General features: G+C 41.3%; 3 protein-coding genes across 11 annotated transcripts; 1 reads left to right on the top strand and 2 right to left on the bottom strand.

Annotated features, from left to right (window-relative positions):
- Positions 1–10,546: 10,546 nt before the first annotated feature.
- Positions 10,547–11,975, bottom strand: LOC109160029 (putative germin-like protein 2-1). Its single transcript, XM_019308135.1, has 2 exons — positions 11,823–11,975; positions 10,547–11,097 (listed from the first exon to the last, which is right to left on the bottom strand). Exons 1-2 carry the CDS (start codon positions 11,941–11,943, stop codon positions 10,556–10,558), a joined length of 663 nt encoding a protein of 220 aa, XP_019163680.1. The 5' UTR covers positions 11,944–11,975; the 3' UTR covers positions 10,547–10,555.
- Positions 11,976–13,831: 1,856 nt separating this feature from the next.
- LOC109160270 (protein disulfide-isomerase LQY1, chloroplastic) lies at positions 13,832–15,996 on the top strand. 3 transcript variants are annotated; one of them, XM_019308561.1, is made up of 4 exons: positions 13,834–14,202; positions 15,450–15,486; positions 15,581–15,664; positions 15,751–15,996. In XM_019308561.1, exons 1-4 carry the CDS (start codon positions 13,894–13,896, stop codon positions 15,801–15,803), a joined length of 483 nt encoding a protein of 160 aa, XP_019164106.1. In that variant the 5' UTR covers positions 13,834–13,893; the 3' UTR covers positions 15,804–15,996. The 3 variants fall into 3 exon arrangements, with proteins under 3 accessions (XP_019164105.1, XP_019164108.1, XP_019164106.1); XM_019308560.1 differs by having other exon boundaries at positions 13,832–14,202; positions 15,581–15,996; XM_019308563.1 differs by having other exon boundaries at positions 13,833–14,202; positions 15,450–15,509; positions 15,581–15,996.
- Positions 15,617–22,080, bottom strand: LOC109160268 (general transcription factor IIH subunit 2). 7 transcript variants are annotated; one of them, XR_002050727.1, is made up of 7 exons: positions 21,613–22,079; positions 21,287–21,394; positions 20,101–20,375; positions 19,016–19,477; positions 18,483–18,855; positions 16,288–16,488; positions 15,617–15,877 (listed from the first exon to the last, which is right to left on the bottom strand). XR_002050727.1 is itself a non-coding variant. In XM_019308557.1 (7 exons), exons 4-7 carry the CDS (start codon positions 20,368–20,370, stop codon positions 16,340–16,342), a joined length of 1,254 nt encoding a protein of 417 aa, XP_019164102.1. In that variant the 5' UTR covers positions 20,371–20,375; positions 21,287–21,394; positions 21,613–21,692; positions 21,727–22,079; the 3' UTR covers positions 16,000–16,339. The 7 variants fall into 7 exon arrangements, 6 of the variants coding, with proteins under 6 accessions (XP_019164102.1, XP_019164101.1, XP_019164099.1 ...); XM_019308557.1 differs by lacking the exon at positions 15,617–15,877 and having other exon boundaries at positions 16,000–16,488; positions 21,613–21,692; positions 21,727–22,079; XM_019308556.1 differs by lacking the exon at positions 15,617–15,877 and having other exon boundaries at positions 16,000–16,488; positions 21,620–22,079.
- Positions 22,081–22,922: the final 842 nt, after the last annotated feature.

The raw sequence follows: 22,922 nt of genomic DNA on the forward strand, positions 1-22,922 counted from the left end.
ATTTTTATAATGCACCAATAACGAACATAAAATACACAACACTATGATCGGACAAAATTGCCCATAAATGTCGCGGAATTGGAGCTCATAGGCGCGAATTGGAAAGAATCTAGTGCGTTGATCTGCTGCAATCCAATGGATGAAAGTTGACCGCACTGCCGCACCTAACAGCCCTGCCACACTTGAACTTTACTCTATATATTTCTTGCAGGTGCGCGTTGGGCTCACCTGTTACGCCCAATAAGCGTGTAAAACGCTTTTTTTTTTTTACTTTTCATATTCTCTTTTGTCTTTTTAAGGTTTCTACCCAGACCTCTGGTTTCCGCCGAAAATCGATGATGTTGTTTTTTTTAAAATATAATTTTAATAAATAATATTATATTTAATATTATTATACATATTTCTATATTCTAAATAAAATAATTAAAATATTTAATTATACAATTGTACTCATTTTCTAAAAAATGAACTAAATATGTTAAGACAATTTTTCAAAATGCAACTAAACACGGGAAAAGGAAAAATTTTCTGAAATAAATCGTAAATGTTTGTACACTAGATCCTTATAAATACTATGGCGGAGTGGATATGTGCAGTCATTTATAGAGTTGGGAATTGCAATGAACCTTCTTGAGTGGAGTTAATGGTAGTATATCATGGGCTTTAATTTGTTGGAACAAGGGTACGATATTATATATAGTTAGAGAACTGATGGATTTAGTTCATCCGGGGTGGTCCGAATTATTAAATCCGGATAAGAATATATATGAAATAAATAATGTAACGCAAGGATATCGTAAGGTCGCAGGGACCGTAGATTGTATTGAATATCGCTAATAAGCTATTACAAGACTTGATTAGGACAATAATGCTATAAAATAATAGTTTAGGAATATGTTGTGTAAGATAATGATGAGGTCCCTCTTTAGGACAAGGAGGGGGGCTAAACCCCCCAACCGCCTCCCCCTAAATCGGGGGGTAGTTGGATCTCCGAGTTGACCGCGCCCGGGTGTAGACCGGGTCCGCGGGTGTGCTGAGCTCGACATGACCGAGCACACCATGGCCGAGCTCACCGTGGCCGACCTCACCGTGGGCGAGCTCACCATGGCCAAGCTCACCGTGGCCGAGCTCACCATGGCCGAGCTCATAGGGCCGAGCTCGACATGGCCGAGCTCACCATGGCCGAGCTCATATGGCCGAGCTCATAGGGCCGAGCTCATGTGACCGAGCTCACCATGACCGAGGCACCTTGGGCCGAGCACGGGGCCCAACCACTAGGCCCCGGGTCTATTCCATACTTTCTTGCTCCGCTTTCCCGGGTCGGTTTGCTCTAATCATAATATATCCATCATGAGTCCCCCACTCTCTTCGTTGGAGAAGTCGACAACGAAAGAGAGTAAATGTCCCGACCCGACCTCTATGCGCGACATGGGCTCACCACGACCGAGCCCATTGTAGCCGAGGCGTCCTAGGCTGAGGTGCCTTGTGCCGAGGCGTCCTAGGCCGAGCTCGCTATGGACCTGGGCGCCTTGGACCGATGTGAGACGTCTTGGGCCGAAGTGAGACGTCTTAGGCTGAGGTGAGACGTCTTAGGGCGAGGTGAGACGTCTGAGACCGAGGTGAGACGCCTTAGGCTGAGGTGAGACGTCTAAGGCCGAGGTGAGACGTCTTGGGCTGCTCCAACTTCTTGCTCTGGTCCCCTGAGTCGGTATGCTTCGCTCGTAATATATCCATCATGAGTCCCCCACTCTCTTCGTTGGAGAAGTCGACAACGAAAGAGAGTAAATGTCCTGACCCGAACTCCATGCGCAACATGACCGAGCTCACCATAGCTGAGCCCATTGTGGCCGAGGCGTCTTGGGTCGAGGTTCGTTGTGCCGAGGCGAATTGAGCCGAATATTTGTTAATGAAGGAGAGTAAACACGAGTCGCACTCCATGGGTCCGAGCCCCACACGGCCGACCCCAACGTGGCCGACCCCAACCTCAAGGATTAGACTTGATTAGCAGCTTGATTGGCGTCCTCCTTTCTTTATCATACGGGTTTCATCTTCCGCTCCACCCCTTTGTACTTTTCTTAACATGCCTCTCTCCCCGGAGGTGGGCACATTTTGTGTCTCCCCTCTAGAGGTGCGCACATTTCATGTCTCCCCTCCAGGAGGAGGGCACATTTTATGTCTCCCCTCCGGGAGGTGTGTCATTTTGTACCTTGCTTCGATAAACATGCTTCCCCTCCCGGAGGTGGGCACATTTCATGTCTCCCCTCCGGGAGGTGCTTCCTTTTGCCTTCGATGAACATGCTCCCCCTCCCGGAGGTGGGCACATTTTATGTCTCTCCTCTGGGAGGTGGGCACATTGTATTGACTTGGTGTTTTGAATGGACAATCAACTCTCCCTTATTGATTCATTGTTTCACAACACTTTTAGCACAATGCCTTATGTTAGTCACTTGAGCCTAGTCCTACTGGATTAAGCCACGGGGCTCCTCCGTCGGGGTTGGTACGCGAGGTCGGACCTCGTGCCCCCTTAGGATACGTTAGCCGCTTGAGCCTAGTCTTGCCGGACTAAGCCACCGGGCTCTTCTGTCGGGGTTGGTACGTGAGGTCGGACCTCATGCCCCCTTAGGGTGCGCTACCCGCTTGAGCCAAGTCCTGCCGGACTAAGCCATCGGACTCTCCCGTCGGGGTTGGTACGCGAGGTCGGACCTCGTGCCCCCTTAGGGTGCGCAAGCCGCTTGGGCCGAGTCCTGCTGGACTAAGCCACCGAGCTCTTCCATCGGGGTTGGTACACGAGGTCAGACCTCGTGCCCCCTTAGGGTACATTAGCCGCTTGAGCCTAGTCCTGCCGGACTAAGCCACCAGGCTCTTCCGTCGGAGTTGGTACGCGAGGTCGGACCTCGTGCCCCCTTAGGGTGCGCTACTCGCATGAGCCAAGTCCTGCAGGACTAAGCCACCTCTTGAAACATCATTGGAGGGGAGGGACCCACCAGTGGATCGAGCAGGTCCCTTTGTGGATCTCTTCTATGACTGACCTCGCCTCATTGGGGTACAAGCAATGTAGCAAGGTGTCATTGGAAGACTTCTTGTAGAGTATGTCACGGGAGACCATGTAGGTTCTCCCTACCGGCTTGGCTTCGACCTTGTCAAGGGGCAAGTAACCCATAACATGTTCTTCCGTTAGGTAAATGCCAAGGTCGGGGACGGCACGCACGACCGCAACCATGGGTTAATAAGAACATATGTCAATATTTGAGCTCTTGGGGTTCGGGGGAGTCGGGTAAATGTAGGCACCCCTCGAGAGACGTCGGGGCCAAGCAGGAGGGCTCGGACACCTCCTTGGAGCCCCTCAACGGGGCGGGTCAACAAGGTGGTAGCTTGTTGGAGCGTGACCATCCCCTCCGGGAGCTCATTCATTCGCTTACGGAGCTGCTCAACCTCGTCACGATGGGTGCTTGGAGCTCGACCATTCGTTTTCCCGACCTCTCATCTCGGGAGGCCTACTCGCGTCACGGCGGAGCTCGGGGCCCGCGACTCGGCGACCTACGTGAAAAAAATTCTTGTCGTGGCGGCGCTTGAAAGTCACGGCTCGGCGACTTTCGGGGACATGATTCATCCTCTTGTAGTGCGTTGGAGGTTGGCCTTGGGCCCAACCTTTCTCGGGCCGACACGCGCTTGCCCAGCCTCTCAAAGGCGGGCCTAACATGGGTCGACCTCCCTCTATCACCCTCTCAATGGTGATCTTGGCGGATTTCACCCCTTCCCCGCGTGTCCGATGGCCGGGGTGAGTTGACCTCCTCTTCGATTTGAGTGTTAAGTGCCAGGGGTAGCCGGGTGCTTGGACCGGTGCGCCCCCTTGAGGGAGGTGGAGGCGGGGTCATCGTCCTTTGTGTGGCCTCCTGTAACACCCCGTGTTACGACCCCTAAAACCAATTAATCATTTACCTAAAAGAAAGAATTAAATTCCAGTAATTAATTAGGAAAAGGCCCACCATAGTCCATGGGCCCTTATCCCTAAAACCAATCCCCTAGTCCTATAAGGAATAGAATTAGCAAGCCCATAGTATTTGGACCCTAATTGGGACTCTTAGGTATATAAATAGGGGGCATAGGGGGGCACCTAGAACCCACACCACAATAATCTCTCACCACACAAGAAGTTCCAAGAATTCCCCTAGGAGAAATCAAGAAAGGAGGAATCTTAAAGAAAGACCCTTCATAGCCAAGGAAATTAATTAAGGCTAAGAGGTAACCCATGTCTCAACAAAACCTATTTTCTTCGCTATAATCTCCTTCCTTGGCCTCCTTCTATATGCGTGTGTCTTGTTTAATTCCTCTATGTTAATTGTGACATATTATTGATGTTTGATAAGATGATTTGTGTGTATTCTTGATAATCTTGATGATCTTGATGATGAAAAGAGGTTCTTGATGTTGATGTAATGATTCTTGACAAATCTGGATATTTCTTGATGTTAAAGATAAATTGTGATTTTGATGATTTGGGAGGGATTAGAGCCCTAGGATGAATTGGGAATTTGAGTTATAATGTTCTTGATTTATATTTGGGTGGGAATTCACATGTTCGGGTGTTGTTTATATTTAGAAGTCGTGATAGGACGAGTTATATGCGATCCTTGCGTTTGATCCGTTAATTGACTACGTGGTGTCGTTAATTGCGTTTAAAAGTGTCTAAGCATGGTTTCGGGTTCCACAAAGGATCACGGGGCAAAATATTGATGAATGAGTCAGTGGGGGGTAGGTGGGGGTAGGGGTACCCGCTGCCCGAAGATCACCGCCGGGCAGCGGGCAGGCGTCCGCCCGCCGGCAACCCGCTGCCGGGCAGTGATATCCGGCGGGCAGCCGGCGGGTGATCCCTCACCCACCGGCTACCCGCTGGTTCGTGACCCCTCCTGGGTCCTTGGCTTCCCCGTTTGATGTCCCCCATTCCCCGTGGCGTCCCAACGGACCCCGTTTGTCGTACCTAAGTCTAGTTTGATGTTTCGGGTACCGATCGTAAGATAGGTGAATCTTAGGAATTGCATGCTAGTTGAATTGGTAGCCCGTTGACCTAGGTGGAAGTCGTATAAACCCCTTAGGACGATTCTTAGTATGTGAATGATCACACGTAAGTTTAATTATATGCCTCCCCTTCCCAATGTGCTATTATGTGCTATAACGTGTTATGTGATACATGATTCCCCAATTTGGTTGCGATCAAATTCGCTATACGGGCAGTTGGATGGGTTGAGAACCATACCAACTGTTAACCAGGCCGGTTGCGATCGGTCAGGTATATAAATATTATATAGGGCTGCGGTCCACTGTTTGGCTACTTATGAGCTGTGGTTCATTCTCCTGGCTGCGGTCAGTGATTCACTTCTTGGGCTGCGGTCCACATGGGCCTCGGTGCTATGACCCACTGAACCTGAACGCGCCAGGACGGTGTGTAGGGCCAATAAGCCGAGGAAGGCTGTAGTCCACCGATCCGAGTAATCGGGGCGGTGTGTAGGGCTACGGCTGGCTGCGACCCACCGAGTGATGGGACGACGGTGTGTAGGGCCATAATCTCCGAGGATCTTCGCCCACCGACTGAGTATAGCTCCGCGGTGTGTCGGGCTTGATCCGCTATGGTCCACCGGCGTACCCATCGGCGGTGTGTAGGGTCGTAAGTCCCCCCTTGAAAAGGGGATCGCGATCCACCGACTGGGTGCGTTAGCGGTGTGTAAGATCGTGGTCCGACGTTGAGTTCGTCAGCGGTTCTCAAAGGGTTGGTTGCGATCAACTCCCTTCATACCGCGGTACTGAGGTAGGGTGCTGCGGAGCCGTGTTAATGCTATAAGCATTAACCCTCATGTTCGGGGCATGCGATTGGTCCCGTGGCGCCATCAACGATTATGTGATATGAATGGTGATTGAATGATGATGTGATTTGGAAATTGGGAAAATGTTATGTGATCTTAGATGCGTATTCCTTATGACGTTATCTCTACTTAACTATTTATTGTTGATTGATGAGCTTGTCCCCATTTGCTGAGTCTATTTCTAGTTTTAAAATTAGTGTATCTTAAGTATATATCTTCCTGCTTCGAAATGATTTTCGTATATCTATATATATCTATCTATAATGTATTTCAACGCATTTGAGTGGGTTACCAGCATCTCTCGTTGAACAGATATATTTGGCTTTCAGGCACAGATGAGTAGACACTGGAGCGCGCTAGAGATTTGGAGCGTAGAATAGATAGTTTCCCTTTCGGCCTGCGTGCCATGCTTATGTATTGACATTATTGAGGATTTTAGTTAGTTAGCCTGTGCACCTGAGTACTCTAGCTCAGGTGTGGCATAGCACCCCGTACTCTTATGTTATATTTTTGGGATTTAATGAGAATTTACCTTTATTATATAAGTCTTAAAAGTTGAAAAATTTCAGGGTGTTACACCTCCGGACCGTTATGTGCACCTCCTTGGGGACCCTCTGTGAGGTGAGCCAAAGTCGTAGAGGATTGCTAAAGGGTAACCGCTGTAACACCCCAGATTTTCAGGACTTTTAAAACTTATATAATAAAGATAGGATCTCATTAAATCCCAAAATACGATACAAAGAGTACGGGGTGCTATGCCACACCCGAGCTAGAGAACTCGGGTGCACAGGCTAAATTCTAAAACCTCAATCGGTATCAATACTAAATCATGGCACGCAGGCCGAAAGGGAAAACTATCTAAGCTACGCCCCAAGCTTCTAGCGCGCTCCAGTAATCTACTCGTCTGTGCCTGAAAGCCAAATATATCTGTTCAGCGAGAGATGCTGGTAACCCACTCCAACGCGTTGAAATACAATACATATAGATATATATATAGATATACGAAAACCATTTTGAAGCATGAAGATATATCCTACGAGACTCTAGCTTTTAAAACAGGGATAGACTCGACAGATAGAGCTAAGCACAGACAACAGTTATACCAAGCATATACAGTTTACAACAGGCAAGACAGGTAAAGATAAGCACGATTACTAATCATAACCCAACATATACGATTCCCAGTATAGATCCCATAGTCACATCCCCAAGACACTCATAACAACAACTCATCCATACTTCATCACATAGCACACTTTGTTGGCGCCATAGGACCAATCGCATGCCCATACATGAGGGTCAGCGCATATAGCTCTGACACGGTCCCGCAGCACCCTGCCCCGTATCGCAACACGGAGGGGTCGATCGCAACCGACCGATGAGCCGCAGCTCATCATAGTTTGATCGCAACCAAACAGTGGACCGCAGCCCAAGAGTATGTCATCTGACCGCAGCTCATGTAGAAACGTTTGATCGCAACCAAACGGTGGACCGCATCCCAAGAGTGTAAATCTGACCGCAGCCAGCTTCTGAACCACAGCTCAGGAATAACCAATCCGATCGCAACCGAATTGGGGTATCATGCACACATAACACATAGCAAGCACATGCAACCCACATTAACACATTGGGAAGGGGGAGAAAACGTATAACAAAACCTATGCGTGATCCTTCACATACTAAGAATAATCCTAAGGGGTTCATACTTCTTTCACCTAGGTCAACGGGATACCAATTCAACTACCATGCAATATATAAGACTCATACAACCTACGAACGGTACCCGAAATATCCACTAGACATAGGCACGATAGACGGAGTCCGTTGGGACACCACGGGGATCGGGGGAACATCAAACGGGGAAGCCAAAATCCCAAATTGGGTATTTTTCTAGCGGGTAGCCGGTGGGTGGGAGTTCACCCGCCGGCTGCCCGCCGGCGGCAGCCTTTTCGGGCAGCGGGTGCCCGGCAGGCAGCTGCCCGCCCGCCGGCGACGCCATCTTTAGCCGCGGGTAGGTGGCGGGTCCCATACCCCCACCTACCCGCCACTGACTCTTTCGTCACCAAAAACGCCCCGGGAACCTTCGTGGAACCCGGAACCATGCTTAGACACTTTTAAACACAATTGACAACAACATGTAGACAATTAACGGATCAAAGCGAGGAACATACGGCACATAACCTATCATGCTTTTCTAAACATAATTAACACCCAAACATTCGATTTCCCACCCAATACACCAAGAATAATATCATACGATACAACCTAGGGTTCTAATCACTTTTAAATCAACAAGGACACAATTCATCTTCTAATATCAAGATTCGGTAAGAACATCACATAAACATCAAGAGCATCCTACAATCATCAAGAACATCATATAATCGTCAAGAACGTCATATAATCATCAAGAACACCATAATTATCAAGAACCTCTCATCATCAAGATCACACATGGAATCATCCACCAATCACCAATAATAATAATATCACAAATCATCAATACACAATAATATGGGGAAATCCTAAGAGGGGAATCATAGCTATGAAAATAGGTTTTGTTGAGACATGGGTTACCTCTTAGCCTTAATTGATTCCTTGGCTATGAAGGATCTTTCTTTAAGCTTTCTTCTTTCTTGATTTCTCCTAGGGGAATTCTTGGAATTCTTGGTGTGGTGAGAGATTATTGTGGTGGGTAGGTGCCTCCTTATGTTCCCTATTTATATATCTAAGAGTCTTACTTAGGGCCTAATTACTATAGGTTTGCTAACTCTATTCCTTTTAGGACTAAGGATTGGGTTTAGGGCTAAGGGCCCATGGACTATGGTGGGCCCCTCTTAATTAATTATTGTGATTTAATCCTTTCTTTTGGGTAATTGGTTAAATGATTGATTGGTTTTAGGGATCGTAACACGGGGTGTTACAACCGCCCCCTCCTGTAGCGGGGCGAGATTTGGAGGAGGGGCGATGGAAGCCGGCACCCCACCGATGCGATGGTGGGTGAGGTGATCTCTCAAGTCCCCCCGACCTAGTGGAGGCGGCCGGTTGGAGGCTGGGGGCCCCGTTGGGGTCGTTCCCGGTTGCGACGAGCTGGGTGCCACGGGAACCGTTGGTGTGGTCGAGAGTTGGATCTCGACCTTGTCATGGTAGCTGATCGCAGTAAACCACTGAATATAGAACACGCTTGAGCTGGTACAGCAGCTCTCAACAAGAGCACCAACATTATCTATTATCTATACATATATAAAAACAAATCAAAATGTTCTGCAAAAAATAGATTGTCAAATTTTCTTGTCCAAAATATCTTTCTAAATAGATTGTCAAATTTTTCTGCCCATAAATCTGAAGCAATAAGCATGTCAACATTTATTATTATTGCATTTACTTAGCCCTGCAAGCCGGGAGGTGCAATTTTTAATAACTTGTTTGGGCAGCCCTGTTTGGTAAAATGGCGGTTAGCTAATAGCTGTTAGCTGATTGTGTTAACTAGATGGTATAAATAGTTATAATATTAGCTGATTATAGAAAAGTGTTTGATAAATTAGCTGTTAGTTGATAGCTGTTTAGTATAATTTCTTTTCTCGAAAAGTTAATTGAAAAAGTTGCTTGGATTAATTTTTTTAATTTTAGCCTTTTAGAGTTGCAAAAAGCTAATTAACCAAACATTTATATTGATATTTTAACTAAATCAAACAATTAATAGTGATCAAATAAGTCAAAATTGACCTATAGGCCAATTTTTTTACCAAACATGGTCATTGTTTATTGTGCTAGTTATAATTAATTAGCATGCAAAAAAAAAAAAAAAGAAGAATAAAACATAAAATACTTTGGTGTTTCTAGTAGCATGAGAAAGTGTAAAACATATACTACATTGTAAATTAAAAAGAAATAAAACATAAAATACTTTGGTAATTCCCTTCTATTAAATAATGATGCAGCATTTGATCATGATAATAACATTATGGGTTTCGGATGGATTTTACGCGATGACATGGGATGTTTTCTAGCAGCTAAAAATGTCCAATTTGAGGACTCATATGAAGTGCAACAAGCTGAAGTGTTGAGCATGAGAGAGTCTCTTTCTTGGTTAAAAGAAACTGGTATGGGTAGTGTGGACGTGGAATCAGACTCTCAGCTTCTAGTTAATGCTATTTTTTTCTGTTCCATTTTCATTCAGCTTTTGGTTTGTTAGCAGATGATATAAAAGATTTAGCATCTATGATTAGGGATGTTAAATTTCGTTTTGTTAAGTGATCAGCGAATCGTGCCGCTCACATTGTTGCTAAGGGGGCCGTTTTTGAGTCAGGTTGCAGGGAGTGGTTCGATTCCCCGCCTTCTTTTCTTGTCGATTGTCTTGCTGATTTAATGAATTAAGTTTTTATCTAAAATAAAAAAAGAAATAAAACATAAAATACTTTGGTAATTCCATTCTATTAATGCTCATTTTAGCTCTCGATTATAGTGGTTTTATCCAATTTAGTCATTTACTATAATGAATTTATCCAATTTAATCATTTGACTATAATAACTTTTTTCTCAATTTAGTCATAAATTCATAAATTGATTTTTTCATACCAGAGGGAGTTTGAACTCCCGCCCTTTCTTAAGGGACAAGAGTGCACGGCCACTGTAATCCATAATTAAATTGATTATTAACTCATTTAAAGAAATTTTGTGTCATTAATGATGGTCGATTAGAATTTAGATGCAATCTTACTGATAATGTTCTGGTCAACCTGGAATGCTTTGGCCAGAACATCTGCAGGTATAGCCGGATTCGATCCAAACACATTATTAGCAACGAAGATAATCCCTCCTATGTTCTCGCCGCTGAAACACGCGACGGCGACGGCGCTGCCATTCCCAATGTTTCGCTGGAAATGGACAAGACCTTCCGGGAACACGAACACGTCGCCCTTCTCTAGCACTTTGGTGACGACGAGACGGTTTTCAGGGTTTGAGGTTATGAAACTGGCTTCAATTTTGCCGTCTAGGACGACCAAGATTTCGGTGGCGCGAGGATGAATGTGCGGCGGACTGAGACCCTGCGGGGCGAAGTCAACGCGTCCCATAGAAACGCCGAGAGTGTTGAGCGCCGGAATCTGGGCAGTGGTCACCGGAGTCGCGCCCGCTCCGAAAGAGTTGGTTGAATTGGCTCGCAAGTGAAGGCCGCTGAAGAAGAAATCGCTCGCTCGTACAAGGTTTGGGTCCTTGCAGGCCAAGCCATTCACTACCACTGCAACAGATCAATTGATGTTCAGGTGGTAGATATATATTAGGATCATAATAAAAATCAACTAAGAGTGTAAGAATTACACACAAATTGAGTACTGTCTATAAGAAATCTAGTACATTGTGTGACACTACCAGTGTTGCAAAAATCGCGCCTAGGTGCTAGGCGGCGCCTGGTGGTGTTGAGGAAAGCTGAAATCGGCCTCTTCTTTAACGGGCTGCCTAAGCAAGCTAGGCAGTCAAACCCCGTTTTTTTTTTTTTTTTGCAAATAACCCCCGGGTAGGTTGGGTAGGGGATCAGAGGGAGCCATTGCTCACATCGGGGCTCTTAAAGCTCTCCCGGGTCAAAACATAGTACGCTATGCCGTTGGGAGTGAGGATGGAAGGTGGTGAATACCATTGCTTAAGTCGGATCCTTTAAAGTCTTCCCGGGTTAAAACACAGTACGCTGTGCCGGTAGGAATGAGGCCTTGGCCTAAGGGTGGTTTAAAGGGTAGTGGGGCGAATAACCCCCTTAAAAAATTAAAAAAAAAAAAAAAATCAGGCGCCTAAGTGCTCCCTGGGAACCTAGGGAACGCCTAGCGTCTTTTTCAACATTGAACACAACATATTATATTCTTTATGGACAGTATTCAAAAAAAGATTCTTTATGTACATCAAACACTGGTTCTCCAACTTAATTAAAGACTATATTATACTGCAGTAAATTACATATTTTATATATCATACCCGGGCTAGTGGGGTCTGCAACACAGAAATCTTGAAGAGGGCTGGGGTCAGAGGCTGAAGCTACTATAAAAAGAGTTGCAAGTAATATTCCTCCTCGTAGCTTAACAAAATGCAAAGCCATTGAAGCAAGTTATATATATTCGCCTAGCTATATTATCTGATCAATCTATTTGCTGCAAGTTAAGTTTAACTTTGCCAAAGAAGTACGCATATATAGAATCGGTAAACTCTGACAATAATAATGATATATGGCTTATTCAACTGTCCGGCCGTACATGATAGATGCCCAAACGCCGGACAGATTTGTCAGGTTTGGAAAAGGTCAACTCTCCATTAAAACCATTCTAGAAGAACAAATCTCATTCATTAAAAAAATTAGATATAAATGAGATTAATTGGAGAGACTAAAAATGCTCCATGTGCATATTAGACAGACATTATGATGTCTGCATATTAAGCATGTATGTATATTAAGCATGCGTTGTGTGCAACATTGGGATATGATTAATATGCACACATTATAATAACTAATATGCACATGTCCGTTTTTAATACGTCCATAGATCTATTTTTTTAATACGCCCTTCAACTATGAGCCATAAATGAAATTGAAAAACTAAAAAAAAAAAAACACTTCAATTAAAACCCTTAATTCCTCATTTCAATACAATTTTGTCAATACTTTTTAAAATTTGAGTAATTAGATCAATTTGTAGATAAGTTCAAAATAATAACAGGTAAAATTATTTTATTTTTTTTCAAAAATAAATTTTTAAAAATAAAAAGAAAATCACATATTGCCGACTTCTCAATCCAGGGAGAAGCCGACAATTTTCTCTGTCGAACTGGACGAAGAAGTAGTGTTGTGTATTATGAAATGATTTGCAGGGAAAGTGAAGGGCTATTCATGGTTTGTTGTTAGAGACACGTTGAGGATTAGCGTTCTGTTGCCCAACAAAATCGTAAAATAATTGTCATTCTTGGACATAGTAAATGTATGGGGGATTGGTTAGATTGTGTTAAAGATTTATCCACAACATTATAAGTTTTTCTAAACTGTGTATGCTTTAATGTATATACATTGGTCAATATTTCTGATCGCTTTGATTTGCTTAGAGGCGTTAGAGAGGAATTGGGTGATAATGAATTCATGGAAAGAATGAAGAATGATGGATTCATAGATGTCAAAAACGCATGCAGAAGGAGAACTGATCTAATATGGTTTTTTCTTTGTTTAAAAAAAATATTGGAATTAAAATTAATTGTTTGAATTAAAAATACATTTTTACTGGTTACTTAAAGATAACCTGTTAATTAACTTAATTGCATACAAAAAAAGAGTTGAAGTGTCTAATTGAAGCTTTTCTTAGTTTAAGAATTTAATTACATTTTGGTCTATAATTAAAAGGCCTATTTGAAACATGTGGTGTGGTTGAGTGGAAGGAACTCATCCATCCTTAACCAAAGGTCATGGTTTGATTCTTAACTTTGGGTATGGAGCAGTTTTAAATCTTCAGGCCAGCTGTCCCAGAGTATATCCAAAAAAAGGCCTATTTGACCCTTATCACTTATTATTAACATCACCAAATCATCATAATCACTACCATATATTAGGTCACCAAAGTCGTTTAGGACGAAATTAAGAAAAATCACTATAGTCGAGGACGATTTTGGGTATTAACTCTATTATTATTATAACAAATCATATATTCATTTTAAGAAAAATGAACCAAACGTACAAAATGTAATTTCTTAACTTTCAACTAAACAAAAAATAATAACAATTTTTTAACATTCAGTCAAATACAAAAAATTGAAACATTTTTTTTTAAAAAAATATAAATTATTTTTCGAAAAATATTTTCCAAATTTTCAAACGTAAACTTGACAACAATAATATTTAAGAAATAGAGGTGAAAGTGGTATAATAGAGGAGTTGTGAACCTAAATGGGAAATAATTGAAATAGAAAATAAAATAAAATGGAATTGAGATGATGAGAAAGTGGGGCGGGCGAGGGCAATGAGCTCCACATATTAATATTTAAAAAACTTGGATCTCCAAAACCTCCAATGGCTGTTTCTCACTCTTCACTCCTTCCCATCCACTCTCTCACTTCATCCCCAACTCTCCTCCGTTCATCCATCGCCTCCCTTTCCTCATCCTCTATAATTCTTCCACCAAACCCAGAATTCCCCTTCTTCTCATCATTATGCCCTCCCAAGTTTCATCACCTCTTACACTTCCCCATAAATCATCACCACCACCATCCCACCTTGCTCTTCACTGCATTAGACTCTCCCCCTGTTGACACCCAAACTTTCCTTGCCACCATTACTGTTATAGCTGCCATTTCTCTTTCTCTCGTTTTGGGTCTCAAGGTACTCCATCTCTATTTTTTACTTGTTAGTATTATTTTGACCCTGTTTGGTAAAATGGCAGTTAGCTGTAGATGTTAGCTGATTGTGTTAATTAGAGGTATAAATAGTTGATAACATTAGTTGATTGTAAAAAAATGTTTATGTTAACTGATAGCTGTTTAGTATAATTTTTTTTTCTCAAAAAGCTAATTGAAAAAGTTGCTTGGATTAGTTTTTTGAATTTTAGTCTTTTGGAGTTGCAAAAAGCTAATTAATCAAACATTTATATTGATATTTTAACTAAATCAAAAAATTAATAGTGGTCAAATAAGTCAAAATTAACCTATAAACCAATTTTTTTACCAAACAGGGCCTTTTATTTTTTGTTTGTTTGTTACTATAACCACTGATATTCAGTATTCACATTGAATTTTGAACATGGCATATAACTTTTGAGAATTTCTAAGATTCTAATTGTCACAGAAGGCTTTTACTACCGGTACAACCAAGCGCACCGGTTATTATGGAACAAGGGTTAACTATATAGGGGCAACCCAATCAAGTTGATCGATAGTTATTTGGTAACCATAAGGTTTCAAGTTCATCCCACATAGGAGCGGTTGATTAACTTAGTTTGAGTTAATCAACCAAGGACAACATAGTCTAATAATTTTTGTCATTGGCTTTCAATTGGACCATAAATGGCCAATTGACTATTGACATTTAACAGATTTTGTCATCGACTTTCAATTGGACCATAAATGGTCAATTGACTATTGACATTTACTAATTTTAAAGTTTGGGAACTTTTAATTTGATCATAAATGGTTCATTGACTATTGATTTTGTTCCAAATTTGGTCATCTAGTTAAATATACATTTAGTAAACATTAAATTTAAAGGTAATAATGTAAAGATAGCAAATTGAGTTCATAAACTTAATACATTATGTTCATCATTAGTGGGAATATGAAAGAACATAATTTTACATTATTACCATTAATGTTTACTAAATAGATAATTTAAGTAACTAACTAAATTTGGAACAAAATCAATAATCAAGAGACTATTTATGGTCAAATTGAAAGTGGAGGGCGAAAATTGATAAATGTCAATAGTCAATAGACTATTTATTCTTTCAATTGGAAGTTCATAATAAAAATTGATAAATGTCAATAGTCAAATGGCCATTCTTAGAATTAACTCAGCCACTCAGGTATTTGTTGATGGGTGTAGACAATGAAAGTGTGATATTTTCCGTTTTGTAGGGGGATCCAGTTCCTTGTGACAAGTGTGCTGGCAATGGTAATTCTTGGTTCAATTTCTTGGTATACCAAAGAAACTAGAAAAGAATCATAGTCACAAAAGCAATACTACTTACTTTTATTTGGATGGGCAGGTGGTACAAAATGTGTGTTCTGCAATGATGGTAAAATGAAGATGGAAAAAGGATTGGTTGATTGCAAGGTTTGCAAGGGTGCAGGTATCTTTCAACACTTTAATGGATTGAAGCATTCTTTCTATTTTGGCATTTCAATTTCAATTTGATGCCCAAATTTGCATTTGCAGGATTAATACTCTGCAAGAAATGCAGTGGCTCTGGATATTCAAGAAGGCTATGACAACATATTCTCAAGATTCCCAGATTTTTCCAATGTTTGATGATGATTTTGTGAGGCCAATTCAACCATGCTATCTGAACAACACAAGAACAAGAGTGTAATTAAGTTGTCTCATGATATTAAGATGCAATTCAATTAAAATGTTTTTATTTTCCTGAGAAATTTGCAAAATAATAAGGTATTTCATCACTCATCATTTTCTCTTGGCAACAGTTTCATAAAAATTCCCTGGAACCTAAACTCTGCCCACAACAGTATTGGTAGAAAGTGTAAAGCAAATTAAAATTTGTAATCTTGTCTATAACAGAGCTCTGAAAGCTCAAACTGAAGCGATTTAACATTTTCCACATATATGTATCTAATGAATACCCCCTTGACTAGTTTTACGCAGAATTATCCCCCTCAATGAAAGGAATTGTGTGGAGAGGATAGACACCTTAAGCATGCAATAGCAATGATCACTCTTATGTTTTAGAGCACAAACCAGAGATTGAAGTCTTTTAGTTGAAAGAAAGGGCTTTATGAATTCCCTCCCATCATTCTTGCATATTGCTGACTGATGCAGAACTCTTGAAGCTCTCACAGCCTGGACAGTTGTGTAAGCTTTCATGAATGTAGATCTCACAATCAAGACAGAAGTGTTGTTTGCATTTTGGACAAGCAACACATGGGGCGGGTATGTTGCCTGCACCAGAAACCAGTTTCATAAGAGGCTAAAGAGCAGATGTTCAAATATTAGGTTCAAGTTCAGAGTAACACATTTCAATGTGTTGTGGAGATAACCTTAGCCAAGCTGGCTAAGGATACAAACTTGTAACTACAAGGTCACGAGTTTGAATCCCAGCCTCCTTGGTTTGAGTTGATCAGTTATGGGCAACCTAAGCAGTTAGGCTTGTTTCCTTGTGGTCCTTTGCCGGCTAGGATCACAAGGGGTTTACCCAGTGCACACCCTTGGGTAGTGGCTGCGGGGTTCCCTCGTCACCCCAAAATAATGTGTTGTGTATGACCAAGTTTGTGATGCATATACATAGGCATTAAGTTGTTGCAAGACCCAACAAAAGGATTTGAGGTGAAAATACTAGCATGGAAAAACATTTTAGTACTAATCATAAATCTATGCATACAACAGTTATTGGCATGAGAAAACAAAAGTACAAGAAACCTAATGCATGGTCTCAGAATTGGTGCACTCTATTCCATTATTAACAACTGATAGAAAAGGGATTTTGTCTAAACCAAGATTCCTCACTGCTTAAGTATCCAAGAAAAATATTTCAGCAAAAATACCAATTTGACCCCTATATTTTGCATATTTGATCAACTTTGCCCTTATCTTATTTCTCCTGGCAATATTTCAATAACATGGCCTAATTGCATTCAATTTAGTCCTTCTGTGAACTCTGTCAATATACTGTTAGTTAGACCCGACCTGGACACATCACCCTCCATATGTACAAGAAAAGAAAAAATAGGCAAAACCTCGTAATAAACTCTAAGACCAACCCTACAAATTAAAGAACAAGGCAACTACACATCCATGGACCAACAAGAGCTATAAGCGTACCAATGAAATATTCTGATTAGCTCAACCAAAGATGAACTTTCTTTAAACTCTAACCCAACAAAAAGGTCACTACTTTTAACAACCCAAACACTGTAGAAGTAGGTACAAGTGTGTCTCTGTATCTACGCAATTTATTCTGGTGTAGTTAATTTACTTGGCTTCAAGTAGAGAAGCTCAGAAATTATTGAGATGAGAACAAACAAAAATAAATTACCCAAAAAAAAAAAAAGTACAAAGAAGAGGGAAAAAAAAAGAGAGGAGAAAATAAGAGGCTAAAACTTGCCGAGAGAGTTGGTACAGAGATTTGATAGAACACAACAGAAAACCAAAAATTTACAGCAAGAAAAACCAAGAATGTTTCGTTCTTTTAACTAATAAATAAATAGATACATATATACATATACATAATGGAAGTTGTAATGCATATGGAGGGTAGATGGGAGTAAATGGAGGAGCGTGTCTGGAGTTGGAGGGAGAATTTGGAGAGGGATGCAGCAGGAGACGTTAGAAGGGTTTCTTGAGACTTTGCAGATTGATTAGGTTAGAAAGGGAGGATTTTATTTTTCTTTTTGTATTTTCCTTGTACAGGTGGAGGGTGATATGGCCAGGTTGGGTACTTGGGTTAGGTGGGTCAGGTCTAACTAACAAAGTTAATGGAGGCACTAAATTGAATGTAATTATATCAAGTTATTACAATCCTGGCAGAAAATATAAAACAAAATTGACTGAATATGCAAAACACAAGCAAAATTGGTATTTTACTATTTTTGCCAAACTATTTCATTGTTTGGTAATGATAATCATTTTTCTGCAAACCTTATAACTATGACTGACTTTCAAGTAGCATCCAGCTTCTAGTTACACCTAAGGACAAATCCAAATAGGTTGGACATTCACATGGAATTATGGAAAGCAACAATACTGGTGCACTGTGTGTGAGAAAAACTCTTAATAGTCAATACCATGTGGTTACATTGCTCTAAGTCACTGCACATTCATATACAGTAATTACCAACTTGAGAGCAAAGAAAAATAGTAACTGCTACAGTTTAGTGATTATCAAATTATGCACTTATATAAAAATGTATTTAATTGAAAATTTGATGTTGACTTACCAGGGTTTAAGAGACTTTGCCGGCAGCCAAAACAATTCTTTGGTACCTTTTGCAAATTGTTTTTAATAGAGGGTGACACCTCATCAAAAGGAGTGATAGGGAATAGGTGGTGGTATGACCTTGCCAAATGGGGAGAAGAAACAAGGGTCAGACCACAAATACAGCATTCAGTAGGCAGTTCACAAACACGTGCTTTGCATCTTGGACAAGTGTAGCCCCCACCAACTTTAGCCTCCTTATGGCAAGAACAGATTGAAATCGCACCTTCTGCAGCTCTTTGGGGAAAACCCATCTTGATCAAATTTGCAACTGCAAATTCTGCTATTGCTGGAGGTGGCGGAGCATGCTCCAGTACCAATTCTTTTATGTGAGCCTGTTCATGGATCAGAATATCACATAAATTAGATAAAACTAATGTGTTGACTATTCAGCATTATTTCAACTTGTTCAATTTATAGGCAATGGTCACAATTCATAATGTTCTTATTAGAAAAATCTAGAATGATGACATCTTTTTGGTATGTATAACTCACCTCATCCAATGCAACATAATACATTCCACCAGTTTCTTGGCAAAGATGCTTGCATATAAAGAGTTCAGCAGAGAGGCCAATAACTGAGCATCTTATCTTGGATTTCTTGCATTTCTGAATTGTTTCCATTATATCCCCCGGATCACAAGTATTTAGAGCCGAATACAAAATGAGAACTTCACGATGACCATATGATGGGATTTGATTTAGAAGATCATGCACAAGTTCAAGCCCATTCTGAAGTGAAGCATCACCTGAGCACTCCAACTTACCCATCACCGCTTTAATGTGAGCCTCTGGGCTGCCACCAAGATCTGTTAAACAATGAGCAACCCCATCTTTCAACATTACCAGGCCAATCTGACTCAAGGGATTCTGATCAAAGAACTCTCTAATAAAAGCCTCCACTTGTTTTGCAACCACAACCATTCTGCTTGGTTTATAATCCATTTCAGTAGCTGCCTACATGGCAAAAATCACGTAAACAATAAATTCACTTGAAGATATTGCATTCAGATTGACAAAATTAGAAAAATTCACTGCAATTGTACATTTTGCATCTCTAATATTTATTAAGGAGTATATTTTCTTCTTTAAAAAAAAAAAAAAAATTTGGTGGTGGTGGTGGGAGGTGAAAGAGTATAGATCAATAGAAAGTTCAAAGAAGAAGAAGACACCGCTTACTAAATGAGACTAGAATATCATTTGCAGGCTTACAGTACTTTCAAGTTTTCCCAAAGCTAGCCAATGAACCAACAAGCATAGCCACTTGAAAATGACAGCTTGCATTAAAGAACCAAAATTCCTTTCTCTTTTAACAGGATATCAGTAAGCTTTGGTATGCTAAATTTCCAAAAGGTGTGAACAATTGATTGAATATAATACAGACATCATATGAAAAAGTCATATTCACCAGTCGAGGGAAAACTTAAGATATAGAAATGCATAAAATAAATGTTGGCAACAGATCTAAAAACAGTGAAAACATATTAAGAAAGAGAAAGCTAATCATTGTTGGCAAGCATCTGTCAAATAGTCAATACTCAATAAAATTATTCCTAAATTAACAACAATATTTTGCATACCTTGGAGAAATCAAGTACAACATAAAGATAGCGAATCAGGCCCTTCTGAATTCGGGCAGCAGATGTAGTGCGGAGGCGCCGGCGATACTGAGCATGGTAGAGGGTTTTGTTGTCAATAGGGCGCAGGAGTCCAGATTCATCCTCTTGTAGAGACTCCCACGACCTCTCATCTGCATAGGTTCTCTCCCACGCCTCAAGACCTCTCCCAGATTCTTCTTCATCATCTTCGTCCTCTTCATTTGTATTAAATCGTCTTTCAGCGCCATTCATTTTTTCTGCAGAGCAAATTACTAAATCTTAGTGTCATTTAAAGTATTAAGACACTCAGGCACTCAGCATCAGTTACTAAGGAAGGTTGACACATTTGATACTTAAGCAGTTAAGCATACTTCAAGAAGTCCAGCCAATTAACATATATAGGAAGAGCTTCATGTTAAAATAAGATAATCAATACCCAAAGGCTCTCTTATAGTTTTTTTTTTTTTTTCCTCATTCAATTCTAACAAAATCAAAATAAAGCAAGTTTCAAGAACTTGGCTTCTGTTATTAATTGCCATAACAATAAGCACAGAATATAGTTATAAACTTAAACATTCTATGATTCTTAAATGATTAAAAAGGAAATGTCAAGCATGCAACACTCCAGCATCATACAGTGTATGGGGCCAGGAGTTGGAGCTGTAAAAGTTTTCTGCCATCTTACACCAGAAAGATTGATTCAAGAATGAACAATTATCATCTATTACTTTCAAGTTGTGATGTTATGACTGCGTTGGTTACAGTTAGAACCGAGCAGAAACCCTTTTCCATTTCCACCACTTCAGCTTCTAAGTAAACACTCTACAATCTGATTGGGCAAACACATTCAGAATAATTCTTTCAATTGACCTTCAAACTTGTACATCAATCATTCTATTGACTAAGCAAATAATAGTTTTTCTTGAAGTTCAAAAGCACCAAATGTTTAGTTTTTTTTTTTTTTTTTTTTTTTTTTTTAAATACTCAATTAAACAACTTAAAAAAAAACCAAGATACTTTCATAATCACATCCTCTTTCATAAAAAGAAACAAATGCGGCAACTCAGAATGATAACAAAGAATCAAGTTTTATTCAGTTTGAGCAATTTGCACAACCTCACATGAGTTTGCTGCATCCATACATAAAGAGAAGGGCTGTGAGATTTACCAATGCTGCTCTAGTGCAGGGCTCTGGATAACAGATAGCTGCAACACTTCAATGAGAGGGAAAGACACTTACAATCCTCAAACCTTTACTGCCACTTAAAAATCGTTCCTGAGCATAAAACACCCAAAGCTGTCATTTTCAAACAATTGAACACCAAACCTTCCGTTTAACTCTAGATAGAAAATTGGGCCATGTGCCGTGCATGTACTATGCAATTTTTTAAAAGCATTTGCAGAAATTAAACAAATGCTCCATTATAGGCATTATACTTCATTCGGGCATTTCATCGAACAGTTCAAGAATCTCATCATATCAGCGCTGCCTACCTTGTACCTCTCAATGCTGGCAAATTTCTGGAGTATCCGCGGATACACCGCAGTAGATGCCTTGGGGTTTGTGCGTGAAGCTGCAAGGAGATCTCTAGTAGAACTAGGACAAACAAACTGATCTTTTGAGCGCCTTGAACTTTAGACAACTCGAAAACTTTCAGGGACGTGCCTGTTTTACTCTCGGGTGTTCTTGCAAAGAATTATCGACTAATCGATGGCACCTGCTCGATCCAATTTACAGAAAGAGAAAGTGAGGCTTAGAAAGGGGGGAGGGGCTTGGGATGGCGAGAGCCGTAGGGGTGCAGGTGGTTCCGAAAGAGGAGAGGGATCGGGCAGCGCCGCCGTTAGTACGTATGGATACTTGATTGCCGGCGTTTCCCGTGCTGGAGACGGGAGAGTAGCCTGCAGCGGAGGGCATAGGAGTGATGGCTAAAACGTAAATTTGCACCCATCTTATATGAGTTATATCAATCTCATATTTTGAGTATTAGGACTCCTGTATTTAAGTCATAGAGGTGTTTGACAAACTAGATATTGTCTCGTGAGATACACGGGGTAAATACAATTTTAATAAAAATAAAGTGTTGTTGTCACAAAAAAATGAAAATATTATCGAAAGAAAGATTAAATTATAAATTATTAAAAATTTCATTGTGAACTACATTAGTAGTTGATGGTTTCTGGGTTTTCGGGTCCAAGGAGGTCCAACACAATCTTTAGCTGGAGGATACACCTTTCAGTAAAAATGTATGCCTATACTGGAAATAATGCTAGCGCTCGGAATCTCTTTCGTATTTTCCCCTCTCCGGGTATTCAGTCGTCTCCCCCTTTACAAGAGTGGAGGAGCCTTTAAATAGTGGCTCCTCCCCTACCGACTTGAAGGCCTTTAATGGCCGACTTTAAGACTAATCAAGGTGTGGAGCCGTTGGACGCCATTACTCGGCCGACCAACGGCTCTTCTAGGCTTGTAACAGCCTGACCGGGTCCTGCTTTCAATGTCCTAACGGCTCCCCTTTTAAACGAGCCTCTTCAATGCTCTCAACGGCTTCCTTGAACCGAGTCTTTTCCTGGGCTTGGGCCTTGGTCGACTCCTCGTCTCAGCCTAAGCTCCCACTAGGCCCCTTTTTAGCAGTTCTGACCCGGGCCCCGTGCCTGGGCCTGGGCCGACTCCAGGACTCGGCCCAATTGCTCTTCGGGCTCCTCAGACGCTGGCCCACTTCTTCTGTCTTGAACCATTTCCTTTGGGCCCCTATCTCTTGGCCCAGGGTCCTTACCCCATCAACTAGTCCCTCACTTTTTCATACCCG

This window comes from Ipomoea nil, unplaced genomic scaffold (genome assembly GCF_001879475.1).
Source record: "Ipomoea nil cultivar Tokyo-kokei standard unplaced genomic scaffold, Asagao_1.1 scaffold2845, whole genome shotgun sequence".
Lineage (NCBI taxonomy): Eukaryota > Viridiplantae > Streptophyta > Magnoliopsida > Solanales > Convolvulaceae > Ipomoea > Ipomoea nil.